A 17,885-nucleotide genomic window follows, 5' to 3' on the forward strand; every position below is an offset into this window, starting at 1 on the left:
ACGTGTAAAGACACTCAGTGAAAACACAGAGCGCCTGGGAGGTGGTGCCCACCCCACGGTCACCCGGTCACACCTGCGGACATGCCTGCTTTCCCTGCTCACCTCCAAGGGACCCAGTCACATCCCTCCATCCCCCATCCCGCTTCACCACTAAGCCCTCCGGACGAGAGGCACAGGCGTGTTCCTGGAGGAGTCGATGTCTGGATGACGGAGGCGTCAACATGCCACGGGCCGATTCAGATGCCCTGATGCACAGGTGGCTGGTGAGGGTGACGGGGACAGAGCCAGGGCCCTGCACCTGCCGTGGGTCCCTCTGCCCTCCGACTTCCTGAGAACCGAAGGACCGGGAGAAAGACCACCCAGAGCAAACCCGCAGAACAAGGCTGTCGGGACGGGTTTACGCACGGGAAGCAGGCACGGCGCCCAAGGCAGGGCCCCTTCCCGGCGGCAGACTGGGGTGTCTGTGCGGAGCGCTGGGACCAGGCTCCTACGCGTGCGACACGGAGACAAATGAGGATGTCAGAGCTGCACGTGAAGCCGCCTCCCAGCTGCAGAGCGAGGGAGTGGGGGCCACTCCCCCGAGAGGTCGAAGGTCCCTCTGCGGTGTTCAGGGGACCTGCAAACCCAGCCTTGAAGGTGTCGGGGGAGGGCGTCTGTCAACGCTCCGGCCCTTAACTGAACAGCCGCTCGGCAAGGCCAGACGCTCTCCTTCAAGGGCGCCGGGTCAGAGAAGCACGGACCGAGGAACAGAGGGCGGGCCCGGGCAGCCTCTCCGCAGCCTCGGGGAAGGGACAGGCAGGTTCCAGCCAGCACACCTGACTGCCACCCAGAAAGCACCTCCTCGGGTCGTGTCTGCACACCTGCGGGCCTGTGACGTCCTGCAGAACGGTGACCCTGCCTGCGCCCAGCCCGCCTGCCTGGGGCCGCCGTCCCCATCCTGCTGGTGAGTCAGCGAGAGGACGCCAGACTTCAGGCCCCACGGCCGGCTGCAGCCAGCCCAAGGAGGCCCAGGAAGGGCACAGGCTGGTTCACAGTTTGCAGACAAAGGTCCCACGCTGCAGGGAGCGACGGGAGGGACTGTGTGACTTCTCTGACACGCTTACCCTTCTGTGCCCTTGCACGGTATTACGGAGGAAGGAACGCTGCGGCTTCACAGTTAAAGAAACCTCCATTGCTCAAGGTCACGTTTTCGACCGAATCATGATCCTCCAAGCCCCACTCCCCTGCGCTGAATTTGCCCTGCCCCTTCAAGAGGACGTGGAAAGTGCGCCTACCCTAGAGACACTAGGGAGTCTGGTTCCGGAAGCCGCGGCCAGTGCTCGCGGCATCACAGAGAATGCGTTTGTGGTCTTCACTCCATTTGCCCAGTGATCCAAGGAGCCGTGCCTTTGTGATGCCACGTCCATAAATACCGGGGCTCGTGAGCACCCGTGTCCTGGGGTGCTGCTCTTGGGGGCACAGAAGGTCGCGGACCTCCCCACGCAGCTCAAGTGCTGGTCTCCTCCATCGAGCTGGATCATTCCTAGTAAAACCGCAACCACGAGGAAACCTTTCCCCTGAGCTCTGAGTCGTCCTAGCAAATCCTCACACCCACGGGGAGCTGCAGGAAGCCCCGCACTGGTGGTCAGCCAGGCCAGCGTGCAGGTCACCCCGCGCCCCATTGGGTCTGAAGCGAGGGCACCATTGAGTGATAGAGCCCTTAGCTCCTGGGTCCGGTCCCCTCTGCGTCATGTCACAACTGAATTGTAGGACACTCGCCAAGTGTTGGGATGACCGGAGAGCTGGGTGGGAACTATTAGCCAAAGAAGGGCCTGCGCCAACAGTGGGTTCAGCTGAAGACGGGGCATGGCGGGGTGGGGGCGGTGCGGGGAAGGAGCCCATGCCCAGTCTCGCCAGCGAAGAACATGACTTAGCACGATAAGCAGGTGCTCAGGGCCGAGCCATGGGGCCCGGTGATGCCCAGCGTGCTCTTCCCGCATCGCCGGTCACCAGGGACCCCGGGTGAGGCTGATGTCACACCGGGTTCCTACGCAGACGCGCCTGACGCAGATGCTAATGTGCGGTCTCTGTTGTCCGAATTAGCTGTTCCTTCCAGCTCTGTCCTACCCTTTCGTCTTCAGGTTTCAGAACTAATTTTTATTATAATAACCTTTTTATTCTGCTTCCAAATTATTCCATTATAAAAGGACATTTTTAAAAACCAAAGACAGTGGCTCCCTGGTGGAGGGTCTTTTGAGCACGGCGTACTCAAAGTTCAGGAATCCTCCCAGGGCAGCTGGAGAGAGCCAGGCGCATCTTTAATTAACAGCCATTCGGTTACTATGTTCTGCAAGGAGAGGGAAGAAAAGCCCTTTGAAGCCTAATGCGTGCTGCGTTTTCTTCAGACGCCGTCTTTCACTGATATATAGGCAAGAGCTTATTACCTGGATACAGATTCGCCAGCGTCTGGAACAGCGTAACGTATCACTTAATTGCTATGTTCTTTCTGCAGAACGTCCCAACCACCGAAGGAACGGACATTCCCTCGTCGCCGCCGCGTCACCGCCGAGGGAACGGACATTCCCTCGTCGCTGCCAGCAAGCAGGCACCGGGTGTAGACGAGGCTACCTGTCCTTGCTCTCAGGTCTCGGGGCATCTTACCAGGGCGAGCCGGGCACTGGCGTGGAGGCCACGGGTCTGTTTCCTTCAGCTGCACTGTCCTCCCTGGTGACGAGTATCGATGGCCGTTCCTTTCAACAGAAAGAGAAAGACAACACTGCTTTTTTGTTCTGTTTTGGTTTTTGTTTTTTGATTTAAACACTCATCTTCAATTAGGCAACCAAGGGAAGAGTAGCAAGTCTCCTGCAGACAGACCTGCCGACGTGCCCACTCTATAATGACCTGCTCAGTACAGCGAAGCAAACGGGACTGGGCAATTATGCTGAGAATACGGGATTTAAGGCACCACAGACCGTGCTGAGGAACTCAGACAAAGGCATCTCCCTAATTACCCCAAATTGGCTAAACTCTCTGCTTTTGCAGACACGGAGACGGGCAGCAGCGGCCAAGAGAATGCTTCTGGATGCCTTCACAACCCGTGGGTAAAAAAAAACAAAACAAAAAACCAACAACAACAAAAAAAAATCACGTGGAATTCAGCTCCAGAAATGGGCTGACTCAGAAGCTGGCATCCAGGGGATCCGAAACCGTGCACTGCGGTAGGGACCCTGATGCAGCAAGGGGTCCCGGGTGCCACTGGGGCGGGCTCATCCCCAGTCCGTGAAGGCAGGAGGACACAAGCCTGTTTCCTCGCAGCATCCCGTGAGGCCAGCTGCCCTTCTGTGCATCTGGCTGGGGACAGCATTCAGGGCAGGACACGGCATGCGGAGGCAGAGTTGGTTTGGAAATCACTCTATCTCCATTCGGAAAATAAGGAATGTTTGAACATGACACCACCTAGAAGAAAATGAAGATTTATTCTCTACTATTAAAAGGGTAAACAAAACAAAACATGGCCAGGACCCTTGCTCATCATTCATTGTGGACACAGTTTGGAGAGAGATGAAAGCTGCTTGAGGATAGAAACTGGGGGATGTAAATGCAGACCGAAGGTTTGGATTAACTTATTCAGCGGCCTTCCTGCGGGAGGAGCGCCGGCTCTCTGCCAGAGGGAGGGAAAACCAATCTGAGTTCCCGCAGGCGGGCCGGAAGGCCCTGAGGAGGAATCGTCGGAAAAGTGTCCCTTCGACTCTGGAGTGGTTAAGGAGAGGAGGGGGTCTCAGGGAGCTCAGCAAATGCTCGCAGTGTGGGGGGGATGTGTTCTCCGTTTCCAGCTGTTTCTACAGTTTCGGTCTCAGAATAATACAGTACAGGGTTCTCCTTCTCTCAAACAATCAGGTGAGATGAAAAAACACTAACGATGTTATTCAAAGCAACAAAAGGGCTCTTGGCTGAGAATGTCAGGTGCCATTAAAGCTCTTGATTCCTTGAATAAAAGAAAGAAAGACAAAGGATGCCATCTTGCTTTCCGGCACGGCTCCAGCCGGGACTTTAAGGGACGCTGTGGGTGAGGAGGTGATTAACCATGTGTTTGGACGGTCTGGACCAGGAGGCCAAATGGGGCCGCCGTGCGAGCACCTGCCGTGGGGCCTGCCAGGGAGGAGGCCGCGTGAACAGAAGCCCATGTGTGCCCGCCAGCACCCACCGCATCAGCCTCCACGCAAACACACGAGCTGGAAAGGCAAACGCTCAACTACGGAACACTGAAAACAGGAGAGTCAGACGAAACGCTCCAAGAATGCTGAGGTTCTGCGAGCCCGGGTGAACTCAGCCCCACGCCGGGAACGTGGCACTCGGCGGGGCCATCACCCCCCACCCCCGCCCAGCCACGAGACAGGGACTCAGAAGGGCCCCGTGGTCAGGCGGGAGTGGCCAGTGGAGCAGAGCCGGCCGAGAGGAAGGACAGGAGTCCTGAGCTGACAACATGCTTCCGGAAAAGACCCCGTGGGGTGTCGGCTGAGGACGGAGCGGACAGGGCACCGCCCCCCGCCGGACAGGCGACACCGGGACGTGAGGGGCCGTCCCACTCAGGCGTGAGCTCCCCGGGCCTTTCCCTGGCTCTGCCTGTGGTTCTCCATTCACTGCCACAGATAATGACACAGAAAAAATGATTTTTAATTTATATAATTATCCCTAAGTTTAAGAATAATTTCTTCTAGAATTTTTGGGTCCTAGAAGGTGTCTTTCCTTCCTGTGAAGGAAAAAAGGTCAGGATAAACAAGGAACATAACAGGGAAGACTCGGAACGTGGTATTAAAAAAATATATGGAGAACGGAGTTTATACGACTAATCCAATTAGAAAGACGAAGGGAGATTTTCATTATGAAGCTAATTGAACGCTAGAAACCCAACGAGGGCCTCTGAGCAGTGGATTACCCCGGCTAATTACTCACGCAGATCTGGCGGGGGCATGATTTGTGGCGGGGACGGACATTTGAATTTGGCAAGGCTGGGATTCTCTCCGCGAATTCCCAAGGCCTTCTACATGTGCCACTCGCCGCTCATGATTTCCTGTCGGTGATAAAAATGGCATAAAACTCCCTTTCCGCACTAAAGTGATAAAAGTGAATTAGAGGCACAGAGCCCAGGGATAACGAAAGTGGTTAAGGCACCAGGAAGGATATTTGTTTAATAAATATGGAATTCTGGCACGGGCGTTCATCCCTCACAGAGAATTCCTACGTTCAATGTATGCTAACACCGTGTGGCCCATTCACGCCGGACATTGGCGCTAAGGACCGGAGGGCGTGAAGGCCAGGGACGGAGCCGGGGAGGTCCCCCGCCGGAGCACGGTGGGAAGGCTGGCAGGAACGGGACGTTCACACCCGCAGCAGAGACTGACCCACTGGAAGGAGTTTCGAAGGAACGTGAGCAAGGCTCGGAGGCGGACCGCAGGCCTCCAGGATGTTCGAGATCAGAGCAAATTAAGTGCCATTTGTGATTTTCAAACGTAGCAATAAGAGCTCATCCCTTGGGTCATTCACGAAAGGTAAAGGCACCAGACACACTCATGGTCAACCCTTGAAACGCCGTTTGGCAGAAAGGCCAAGAGAAGCCTCTGACTAGAACGAGAGGAGAAAACACAAAGGTGTTTGGGGGGGAGGGTCCACACGCAGCTGAAATAATCCAAACACGGGCTCTGGCCCTGCCTCGGTGACGTCTGCGTGCCCGCAGCCTGGCACCCCGCCCTGTCTGAAGTGTGGGGACAGCACCCGCGGGAAGCCAGGCCAGTACCAAGCTCCTCCACACGCAGCCCGCCGGGCGAGCCCTGGGATGGGACCCACCGGGAAGGCCAGACGGCTGTTCCCAAAGCCCTCGGACCCCCGCCCCTCTGCCGAGCTCTGAACTGTCCCACCGGGTTTGGCTCTGTGTCACAGAGCAACCGCGAAGCATCGCCCCCCCCCCACCCCCCCGGAGCCCGGTGGGAAACCCTGTACAGGGCGGGGAGTCCCGGCTCCGAGCGCCCTCACCCGGCTGCACGTCCATGACACGTCAGCGGCGCTGCACACCCACCTTCTCGTCCCTGGGCCCGGCCGGGCTCTTCGTCTCGGCCTGCAGCACGAGGGCTGGGGGGGCGGGCACTCGGCTGCGCTCCCTGCTTCTTCCTGTTGGACCAAAACAACTGTCGTTAGCGTCCCACTGTCACGTCCCTTGGGAAACCGACATGAGGACAGAAAGTGGCCTTGAAAATTCAGTGTGGCAGCCCACGCCACGCATCCCCCAGTGAGGCTGTGTGGTCCCCGGCCTTGACAGTGGTCTTGTGACCGAGCCCCTCCCAGGACACTGAGCTCCTCCGGCATTGCCTTCTGAGCCCAGGCACCAGCCACAGCGCTGCCGGCCACAGCCGGTGGACCGGGCCATGGGGGTTTAGGATGGATGACCCCAAGTTCCCACACGGAAAGGCTCCTTGACAAGGGCCAAGGGCCAACGTGGGACAGAAGAGCCAGGCTTTCTTGGCCTTGGTGGCTGGTGGCCACAACCGGCCACCTTTGGTCCCCATCCTGACGGGGGATGGGGGCCCACGCCGGGGAGACCCCAGTTACCACGGTGCACCTATCACTGATGTGGGTGCTGGCTTCGCCATGGGCCGACCCACACGGCCCTTGGCAAAGCAGTTGTTTTGGGAAAGGAAGGGGGAAATGGCAAAAATGTAGCTTCTGCTACAGAAAAAGATCAGGCTTCCTCTTACTCCAAACTGTCCACACAGCCCCCAGACGTTTGCAAGCCAAAAACAGGTGCAGTGAGACACAGCACAATGAGCCAGCGTTTTGATACGAAGAGTTAAAGCAAAAAATCCCAAACCATCGAACCACACCCCAACCTAACAAACACATCCCGTCTGGACGAGACTGGAAGGTCAGGGCCCTTGGAAAGGGGACTGCCTGACCGGGAGCTGCTGTCTGTCCCGCACAAATCCTTCCCTGGGGAAGACAGGAAGGGGCAGGAAGACACTGCTTTACACACACACACGCACGCACACGCACGCACGCGCACACACACAAGGCAGACACAGGGGAGGTGCCTCAACGTCTGTGCTCACCAGGCGGAGCGCGGGGAAGGGCAGACTTGGTGGCCAAAGGAGCCCCCTGCCCCTCTGTCCCACCTACCCCAGCCCGCCGCAAACACAGATTCCCCTACCACGTATCCTGGCAAGGAGGCTTTGGGAAGGGGCCACACATGCCGGGTGCCCACATCACACCCCATCATCTGTCCACAGTGGGCGTCTGCCCCTGGCACCCTCACGGCTGCTGAGCTGGGTCCAGCCGGCAGGGCAGCTGGTCCCAGAGCGCGGAGGTGGGTCAGCGCTGACCTCCAGGCCCCAGGGCAGCCACGACCACGTCCAGGAGACATGGGTCAGGGCCTGGAGAATACAGGTCAATGTGCAGATCAGCCCTGGGGCCTGGAGTCAAGCTTTATGAACTGTCGAGCCAAACCTGAGCCATCAAAATTCTAACCTCAGGTCAGTGGTGACACTTTATCACCAAGCATGGGGACAAGCAGAGCCCCAGGATGGGCCTGCGTCTCCAGACGCGCAGGGATTACTCCGCAAAGCCCACCTTCCGTGCAGATGTGGGCGGCAGTCAGGAGTCTGGGTGCCGGCCGCTCTGGGCTCCACACGGGGCTGCGGCGCCCACCCACAGCCCCACGGCATGGGCTGCACGTCCGCGTGCAGGAGGGGCTCAAGGTACAAATCACAGCAGAACGTGAGGCACGGGCTGGGAAAGCGGAGGGGAAGAAAAGCCTGACTCGGTTTACCCGGGGTCCGAGGAGAGCGCGTGCTTCGGTTTGAAATCCCGGGACCACTCGGCCAGCCCCGATGCTGCGTGTGGGGACGCCGTGTCCTCATGATGCCTGACTCACCAGCGCCAGCGTCCAAGTCGCGTGTGTCCACGCTTCCCCCCGGGCTGCCCACACCCCGTCTTTACCCTGTGGAGACCCTTTGTGTCGTGAAGACTCAGGACCCAACCATCCAGCAGCCTCAACAGTAACACCTTCTGCTTCTCGTGGAACCGGCCATAGGACGAGTGTCTGCGATTTCACTGGATCTCGGGCAGAACTCTGGATTGCTCCGTCCCACTTTACCACCCGAGGGGCTCGGGCTGGTGACGAGACGCCAGACCCCAGGGATCCCTGTCTTGGCTTCAGCCCATGGCCCCCAGATCCCACCAGCTACCACTGTGCTCTGCAGTGCCCAGGAGACACCCGAGAAGCGGTTCCGGAGGCCCCGGTCCTGCCAGGCCCACAGGGGACAGCGGCGAAGGAGCTCCTAAGTCACCAGGCATGACCTCAGGCACACACTTCCTGCTGCCCGGGAACAGAGACGCACTGAGCGCACTAGTGAGACCCGGCCCAAGGCAGGCCCAGGGACGGAAACAGGTGGACTTGGGCCAGAGTCCCACTCTTCGGGGATAGCCCTGGTCTCCACCCATGCGGTTTCTGCCTTGGGACATGTCTGTCACTAGAAATGAGCAGATGGCGGTTACTGCCCACCCTAAGCCCAAGCTGGAGCCATCGGTTGGCATTTCCCACGGACCTCGAGGGGCCGTGCGTGCAGGGAGACCGGGAGGGCGAGCTGTCCTCCACGACAGACTCTGTGTCTGTCCGCAGCTCTGCGTGGAAGGTCACAGCCCCCGTGAACCTGCCCACACCTCGGGATCTTCTCCGCCCGTAAGGGACGCACTCCACCAAGTGCGTGTTCAGAGACCCGACGGCAAGGCTGTGAGCTCACCAGCCTCCTCTCAAGTGAGAGTCGCCTCCCTCAAGTTTAGTCCCTGGAGGACACATGAGACAGACTTTCTCGTATTGACAATGGTTGACCCTGGTAAACACCGGCCGTTCGGACCCGGCTTCCGAAGTCAAAGCAGCTGCACTCTGGGCGAGGACCACCTGGAAGCCCCGAATCACGGCCTTGGGCCCCCAGGCTCCCTGCGATGGGTGCCGTGCCCCGCACCGTCTCTCCAGGAGCCCGGCCGCCGCGCCTCAGGCTCTTACGCACAATGAGGTCGGCGTCCGGGCGGTTCCGTATGGACGAGCTCACAGCACGGCTCCCCGTGGACCCCTTCCAGGGACGGCTCTGACATGCTCAAGGACTCCCTGTTCTGGGCCTCTCCACAAAGCCCGACGATGTTGCCAGGAAAGGCCCCCTCAAGGGTCCAAGAGAGCAAGTTGGTGGAGGAACGTCTACAAATCACGAGGCCCAGGGCGCAAAGGCAGCTGCCAGGGCCGCAGAGGGGGCCGTGGGGCCAGGGGGCTGGAGCTTTCAGCGTCGTCCTCCGGGCGATCACGCCGGGAGCCGTGATCTGACGTGCTCTCAAATGACCTGTGGTTCGATTTTGCTCCTGGCAGAGCTGTGAGGCCAGGGCTCGGGAAAGACCGCGGGGAGGTCTGGAAGGTGGTAAGGACTCTCTGCTGAAAATCACCACATCTGTCCCCTGACAGGCCCTGATCTGCGGCTCATGTGCAAGCCGGCCCGGCCGCGGGGCTGTGGGGGACACACGGGAAGGTGATGCGGGCGATTCGCTGGCTCTTCCGAGTGCGTTGGGGCGACCTGAGGCCAGGTCACAGCGACAGCCCTGGGAAGGCACACAAGGGGCCATAACTCAGGCCCTTGAAGAAATCAGGGCATCGGGCCGCCGACAGATGGCTCCCGGGCACGGAGCAGGGCACAGGTGTGGCGGGAGCTGGACCCTCCACTCAGCGACAGTTGATTCAGGGGGACAAACGCCAGGACTTTTTTTTTTTTTTAAACATCCAAACATTGTTTTTATAATTACTAACATGAACTGTAGACACAAAGATGCGACGTGTCAAAAAGATGGAGAAATAGATCAGTATCTCCTAATGCAAAGGAAAATTCTAGGTTCCATCGAGTTCTAACTCAGTAAAATCGGCCTCCCCTGGACCCAGTCTCTCCGCCCATAAAATGAAATGATCTAGAAGACCTCTCGGTCCTGGGAACTACGTGGGGTACATCCCAGAGTAAGAGAAGTGACCTTGGCAGGCGCCGAGAGCGTCTTCCGGGCTCCTGTGGGGGGAAGGGCCGACTCTGGGACACGGATGAAGCCCAAGGAAGACAGCAGGAGAGAGAATCCACTGTTTCTACCCCGAAGGCAGTAGTGACCTCGGATGGACGGCTCGTCTGAAATGGACGTCCTCCGGTGGACCTGGAATTAAGGGGGCATCTGCTCTGAGGTAAGGCACCCCTGATCCACCTGTGTCTCCCCTGTGACCCTGACGGTGATGTCCCAGGGTGGCACGAGGTTAAAGGGCACACTGGAGCAGTAGGGTCCGCTGATCGGGACGCACCAGGCCCGGACAGGAGAGGCTACAAAGAAAAATCCCCACCGCTGAACCCGGCGTCCACGCTCGCCTCAGCCCGCAGTGTGCCGAAGGCTAACAGGGAGACGATCTCCACGGACAGCCTACCGCAGGGACGCCGTCCCGGAAACACGCGTCTGTCCCCAGGGACCTCCACTCACGACAGGCCTGTGTGGACAGGCGAGCGTTAGCAGACAGTCCTTGAGTCATGGGAGCTCCATGTTCTGGGTTTGCCAGTCTGGCGACCCATTTCTGTATTTGAACATTCTTACCTCCAGGAACAGGGAACCGATCGCGTTTGAACAGACGTGTGTTAAGGGGAACAGTGAACGGTCTTTCGGCCTCGCACACGGCCCCCTCCGAATAAGCCCTATCTGGACACAATCTCCCCAATGCTTGAGCAAAGCAGGAACCATCATCTCATTTTACACTAGAGGAAACAGGCCAGGGGAGTCATTTTCCAGGTTACAAAATAAACCATTAGGGAGGGCAGAAATTGTCAGTTTAAGCGGCACTGAGCTCCGCTGAACATTTGACAATAAAATAAGGAGAAAAATGCAATTTATGTCTCAGGTAATAAAAATGACACAGTCAGGCCCATTGTACGTGGTTCTAAATGAGAAACACATGGGTTTTCAGAGGGGCCTCCGGGACTAAAGCATCGAAGGGAGACCCTGTCCCTGGGAAAGCCGGGGCTGCCCAGCGCTGAATCCACGGCAGCTGCCGATCCCGGGCCCTGATGGAGACGGACGGAAGCAGGAGCCACAGCTCCTCCGATCGCTTTTCCATCTGAGCCTGCAACCCCGAGGAGACCTGCGCGTCCTGTCCCTGCATCCCTGATGTCACTGCAGTCGGCCAAGGGCTGCTGGTGAGGAGCTTCTCGCCGCCAGCCCAGCCGCTGGAAGGAGGAGTGAGTTCCTAGGTAGGCCCCCACCCTAGAGCCGGCTCAGGGGCGGGCAACGTGGCCAGGGGCAGAGGTGGCAAAGGCGGGTGGTCACGAGGGGTCTTGTGCTCCCGTCCCTCCTCCCACCAGGGGCCACACAGGCTGGGTCTCGCACCTTCCCGAGCCAACGCAGCCAGGATGGTGAGGCCACACGTCAAAGTAGCCAGTCACCCGGAGCGAGGTTCCCCATGGTGAAGTCGATGCTCCGAGTGTCCACAGGGACACACGGAAGAGCCTGTCGTCGTCACCAAGAAGCCCGGCACGGGAGACAACGGCCCGCGCGTCAGCAGCATAGGCCTAAGCCCTGATGTCACTGTGCTCCGGCTTCTCAGAAAGCCTCCTGGGAGGGGAAGACGGATGGCCGCTGGTAATGCAGTCTCCGGGACGATGATCTCAGGCTGCTCTGCGGGGGTCACCGGGTGGCCAGGACAGCAGGTGCCGGAGGGGCCTGGGGTCCAATGGGTCATGTGAAGGGGTTGGGATGTCAGGACCCGCTTTGTCCTGGCCCACCTCTCTGTTCCCCGGAAGAGGCTGGCCAACGAGGTCCCAGGGCACCTTCTGGAGCTCCCCTGTAACTGAGGACTATTTTCGCGTCAAGGGCAAATCATTTCTGAGTGCTTCCACATCTCCCGTGGACAGTGATTCCCAGAGCTGACACACTGCAGAGAGAACACATTTTCTGCCGGTCTGCAGCATCATGGATCTCACTCTGCTGGAACCAAGGGCTTTAAAACATGGACACTGGAGGGCACGAGCGTGGCGTCCCCCACCAGAGAGCGTCAGGGTTCTGCAACGCAGTTCCACCCGGAACAGGGTTCTGTCCCTCCACCCCCAGCCAGGATCCCACACCAGGCCTTCCAGAACCTGTTCTGGTCCATGTGCATCAACGAAGAGCTGACGTCACCGCTGGACAGAATGTCCGCTGGACATGACCGGTCATCCTCCCCAGACTGCTCTAGAACCTGCGCCACTCCAGTTTTCTGAGAAAGGCAGTTTCCGACGGAAACCACGCAGGAAGTCTGCGTGGAGCAGGACAGAATGAGGGACGGTCCCTGGTTTCCAGCAGGAGGCAGAGCGGAGTGGGCAGTACCCCCTCACCCGGACACGGCACGCTGGCCCAGGGGAGGCCAGGAGCCGCCAGGGAAACGGACCCCAATACTGGGCCGTGTCTGGAGAGCTGGGCCGTGAGCAGAGGAGGTGGGCAGCCAGGCAGAGCGTCTGTGGCCAGCAGGCCCAGCAGCCCACTGACCCCATTAATGTGTGTTCTCTGAGTGTGTGGACTGCAGGTGATCCCGTGCGATTTCCAGAGACACGTTCAACGTGAAGCTTGTCCTCCGCAAGGAGGGAGTTAAAGGCAACAGAGGCATCGTCGTGCAGGAGAATTTCCGTAAGAACGTTCTAAACCCTGTCAGCCGTACGGTGGGCCTCACCACACACTTGGACCAGGAAGAGGGGAGGAGTGGGGCAGGGGAGGCCGGGGTGCAGAGGGCCCGGAGTGTAAGCAGAGGTGAGGTGTGGAGGGAAGGGCGGGACGGGGGAGGCGGATCCACATCTGCTCGCAAACTTCACTGACACGTTTCCTGCGGCTCCCGCAGACCGTGTTCGAAGCACAGTCTCCGAGCTTTCCCAGAAGCAGAAACCCATGTCGGGGCGCTGGGCTGAGTGACCTCGGCCACGGCTGCCCTCAAGGAGGCGTGAGAGTGAGTGGCGGAAAGCAGGGCTTCACCTCTCTCCCTCGACCTGGGGCCTGTTCCGTCGGCCTGGCCGTTGCGAAGTCACAGCTGGTAGGTCACTGGGCTTCCTCTGGGGACGTGAGTGGGCAGCGGGGGCTCAGGTGCCCACCCGGAGGTGGGTGTGTGCCTCCACACACACACACGCACACACGCGCATGCACACACGCGCACACGCAAATGCACGGAAGACCGGTAAGGGCACTGCGACGGGCTGTTGGCCACCGCGGGAGATGCGCTCGCTGGCCAGGATCCGCGGCTTGGCTCGGTGAGCCTCAGGTGTGCATGCGCCGGGGAGGAAAGGAAGAAAACTCGACGGAGATCTGCTGCAAACGAGCAAACAAAATGTCCGCGGGGATTGCTTCTGGAGGGGCCATCAAAAGTTCTCTCTCGTGAAAACCATACACGCTCCCCACCACTTTCCAACACAGACGACATCTTTGGAAATTGCCCGAAAATGTTCTCATTCCCCCGGAATGAAGTTTATCTAATATCCTCCGGCTGGGGGAGGGGAAGGGGTGTGCGGCCCCCTGGGAGCTGCCCTCTGACACCCAAGCGAGCGAACACCTGCTCCTGGGGCATGGAACCGGGGAAGAGGCGAAGGGCTCGGGTACGGGCTCGGGGACACACCCCCGCGAGGGCGCCGGCCAGCTACTTCCCCTCCTGCAGAGAAGGCTGACCGCTCGAGATCCACACCTGTTCCTTTCAGTCTCTGGTGACGCTCACACCCCAAATAGTAGCCCCCTAACCCCTAAGGCCGCTGCGGTCAAGTTACTGCCGCTTGTTTCCTCTGGGACCAGACCTGGGCCTGTGGCCACCTCTCCTCTGACCAGCCTGTCCATCACGGACGGCCACGCCCCCCTTGATCCTGAGTCGTTCCCACGCATCCTCACGTCCTCCTGGGACCCTAACAAAACAGCTGCTTCCAGGCCCTGAGGTCACGGGGTGCCGGTTCTTCTGCGGTGCCGGCACGGTTCTAGGACCCACAGCCCACGGTCGCACGCAGGCAGGGACGCACCGGGCCCCCGGGACTCCACCTCGGAGCTGACCTCTCTCAGGGCAGCCCCCTTAGAACGCTGCTTGGAGACCCTGCACCCCGAGCTCACCGTGTGCCTTTAAGAGGATGACGCGTGTAAGACAGGTCGATGGCGGAAGTGACATCCTAGGAACCCAGGTCCCCACAGGAAGGGGACAGCTCACTGGCCAGACGGCCTCCAGGTAGTTTTGGAAAGGGACAGTCTGGATCTGGAATCTGCACGTCTCTCTCTGTCATCAGCTGGCTCTGATGAATGTGACGGGGAGCCTCTCGGGGCTCTGGGGTGGTCCCTGAAAGGTCAGCAAGAGCCATTGGAGGCTGAGCATGCTTCCCGGGCTCAGAGATGTGGGGCTCCTTAACCTTGGGGCAGGACACCCTGCCCTCCAGCTTCTCATCTTGATTGGAACCCGGCCTGGAGACCCCCAGTCACTCCGTCCCGAAGCCCTCTGGGGGAGCATCCCCCCACAGCCCAGGTCCGGCACCCCAGGGTCCCCACACCCCAGCCAGGCACCTGGCTCAGCGTAAAGGCTCCCGGGGTGACTGGTCTTCCGCACCCGACGGCTCTCTTTCATCAAGTTAAACAACAGAATCAACCACTGGGACCCCACCGCACACTCCAAGGAGCCACAGATTGATTGTTTAGTGAGAAAACAGCAATTCTGACGGAGCCACGCCAGCAGCGCACTGGACTCCGGTACCGTGGAGCTCGGATGGCTCCCGAGCGCGTCCACACCCCAGGGACACGCTCCCCCTCGTGCGGCCGCAGCTGCCCCACAGGCGGGTGGACGTCACGCATGTGGGGGGCTGGGCTCTGAGCCACGGAGGTCCGGGCAGGGCAGATGCGAGTGGGGGGGGGTGGCACCACGGCCCCACAGCCACGCTCCCACCGCCACCTGGCCACAGAGCAGCACCCGGGGTGAGAACACTCTGTCTCCTCCTCCGGGTCATGGCGAGGGACAAGCCACGCTCGCAGTCAGGACTGGCTTGAGTGATAAGCATGGAAACATCAAGATGCGTGTTATTTAAGTTGGTTTTTAAACTTCTAATTCGAGAATGTTCTAAACAGAGGCACGAGGCACGGCTGCTCCCAGTGCCCTGTGTCCCGAAGAGGAGGGTCCCTCCTGCCCTCAGAGGCCCTGGCAGCCTGGGGTCCGGCCTATGGACGCCCCTCCAGTCTCTTGACCCAGGGAAGTTCAGACAAAGCCCCACCGACGGGACCCCCAGGGCAGCCGGGGTCAGGGTCCGCAGCGATGCCATGCAACCCTCATTACTGAGCACGGACCACAGCTTGTATCGATTCGGCTTTGGACGTTGGCGGCAGCTGCACGGATGGAGCATCTCCAGGGAGCGCGCAGAACCTTAAACAGCACCGGCGTTTGTTCCGTCACGTGGCTGACCGTGGGCCGGCCTTTCCCTGGGCTCAAGGCCCACACACCCCTTCTGGTCCTGCAGCTGACAGGTGACCACTTCCATCCCTGCGTCCCGGAACAGCAGTCCTCCCCGCCGATAAAGGGTTACAGCCATTTCTCCCTTTCTTGCTCAGAAGTATGCCCCGAGCTGTCCTGCTGTAAGCTCAGCATGAGACGTGAGGGGTTTGAGACAGAGAAAGGCGATGTCGGAGGCCAGCGTGAGCATCGGCAGCCACCAGAGAGCGAGCGGCCACCCGACAGTGCGGCGGGGGCCCCTGGACAAGGCCAGGCCAGGCCTCTCTGCAGGGGGGCTGGACACCTGCACACACAAGGGGCATGGAGAGTCTCCAGGACAGGCACTGCGACCCCAAAGACAGGATGGGATGGGGACAAGCGGCCGGGGGGCATCATAGGGAGAGAATGAGCAGGTGCAGAGTCCCGGAGCTGAGAGAGCCCCGACCCACCTCCAACCCCGGGGGCCAGGGAGGGAAGCCGGGCCAGCGGGGAGCCGAGCAGCCAAGCGGCAGCCCCTGCCCTGCATTTCGACATTCAGGGAGCAGCCACGATGGAGAACGTGCGGACAGTGACACGGGGCCTTGCCGACGGAAACAATGCCATCTGTGAGGCGTTACGGTCTTTTCAGGTTTTATACACGTGGTAGAAAGGACTGAACTTTATTTTCACACTGAAAAATGTTTTCAAGGCCCCCAATTACTGTCACTAGGATTTCACAGAGAAAGGAATCTTGAGAGAGGCCTGTAACACCCTTGGGAGCGCTCTGATGACGCTGAAACCACGTCTCGCTGCCCCAGAGTTCACACACCGTCTCAGCGCTTTAGTTACGTGAGCGGGAGTATTCACGGCCTCAGACTTTAAAACATCTCCAAAGTACCTTTTCATAAGCCTTCGTGACATATGGAAGAGAAATGCATGATTAAATATATTCACGTTTTAAATTACATCATTAAATTTTATCAAATAGGAACATTTTTATAAAAGAATGGGATTCAGTATTAAAGCAATTGTAACATGACAGGGAGGACCGTGAAACCCCTATTTCCAGGGCAGGAATTACAACTTCTGAGTCGGTTGGCTTCAAGGGGAGCCGTGCAGCTGGGTCTCTGGGTTCATGAGTGTCCCAAGGGCCGCATTCTCGTGAGGGTGACCTCAGGGCTCAGCGTCCCACTGCCCCATGGAAGTGAGCCACTCTGGGGGCTCCATGCTGCAGCTCTGGGTCTGTGTAGGGGAGACAAACTCTTGAGTCCTTCAGCGGCCACTGCGGAACCCCGGGCCCGGTGGGGAGGGAGGGCAGGGTGGCTCAGGGAGGGACCACCACTGCCCCCACCTGGTCTGGGAGGACCCAGAATCAGGGATGATGGGGTAGCAGCCAGGACACCAGACTGGAGAGGGGCTGGGCACTGGGCGGGGCATAGGAATCCAACCATGGCTGGGCCGCTTCCCACCCCAAAGCATGGGGATGACGGGTGCAGGGCAGGCCACCACGGAACGTGGATTGTTTCCGACTAAAGACCATCAGAGCCCAGCCAGCAGGGCGATCATTCTACCTCCCCCTGACCGCCTTTGCCTTCCGTAGAGTTGAAATAAGAGGACTGTACCAGAAGCGAGCTCTTTCCAAAGATGACTTTTTTGTCTTTTTGTTTTGTTTTGTTTTTTTAACAGAAGAAGGACTTCAGGAGCTTCTGCTGTTCCCACCTCCTTTGAATTGCCTCCCCCTGAGAGGGCAGGTAAGCCTCACTGCCGGACAGGCCAGGAGCTCCCTTCTTTCTTTGTGGGGCTCCAGGACAAATATAATTAAATTTGTTTTCCTCCTGTTAATCTCTTATGCGAGTCAAACTATCATTTTAGCCGAAGAACACAGAAGGGAAGAAGGGACGAGTGTGTGTCCCTACAGGGACAATCGCTTCCTCCTCTGAGTTACAATTGACCCGAGGCCACAAACAACGCATGTGACTCACACCACGGTGGCGGGGGGTGGGGGGACATCAGGAATGTCTTCTTCGCAGGGCCAGAGGCCAGGAGTCCCGGCCCAGGGTGCCGGCCTCATGGGACTCCGCTGAGACCTTCAGCCCGGCCTGCAGCTGCCGCCGGCTCCCTGCGTCTTCGTGAGGAGATTAGGACCAGGCTTGGTTCTCTTCTTACAAGGGAACGAACCCCATCGCCAGGGCCCCTCTCATGACCACATCTAAACCTCCTGACCTTCCCACGGCTCCAAATACCTTCACGGTGGCGGCGAGGGCTTCAACACCTGCCTTCGGGGAGCGAGGGCATTCTGCCCATAACAAAACCATGCGGAAGATTCTGGCTATGGGCAGTGCTTTGCATAGTGTCTGTCCTAGCAGGTGTGCAAGCAATGGGGATTCGAGCGGTTTGGGGGCAAAATCATCCCAAA

At 59.1% G+C, this 17,885-nt stretch overlaps 1 protein-coding gene across 1 annotated transcript in view; it reads right to left on the reverse strand.

Moving 5' to 3' along the window:
• The window catches only part of TCERG1L (transcription elongation regulator 1 like), a 172,398-nt gene that overhangs the window by 55,157 nt on the left and 99,356 nt on the right, over positions 1-17,885 (reverse strand). Inside the window, exons 5-6 of the mRNA XM_046027910.1 lie at positions 6,053-6,144; positions 2,641-2,729 (exon numbers count right to left, since the gene is read on the reverse strand). Of these exons, the coding sequence (XP_045883866.1) occupies positions 2,641-2,729; positions 6,053-6,144 (181 nt within the window). The remainder of the gene's footprint in view (positions 1-2,640; positions 2,730-6,052; positions 6,145-17,885) is intronic.

Source organism: Meles meles, chromosome 13 (assembly GCF_922984935.1).
Source record: "Meles meles chromosome 13, mMelMel3.1 paternal haplotype, whole genome shotgun sequence".
Lineage (NCBI taxonomy): Eukaryota > Metazoa > Chordata > Mammalia > Carnivora > Mustelidae > Meles > Meles meles.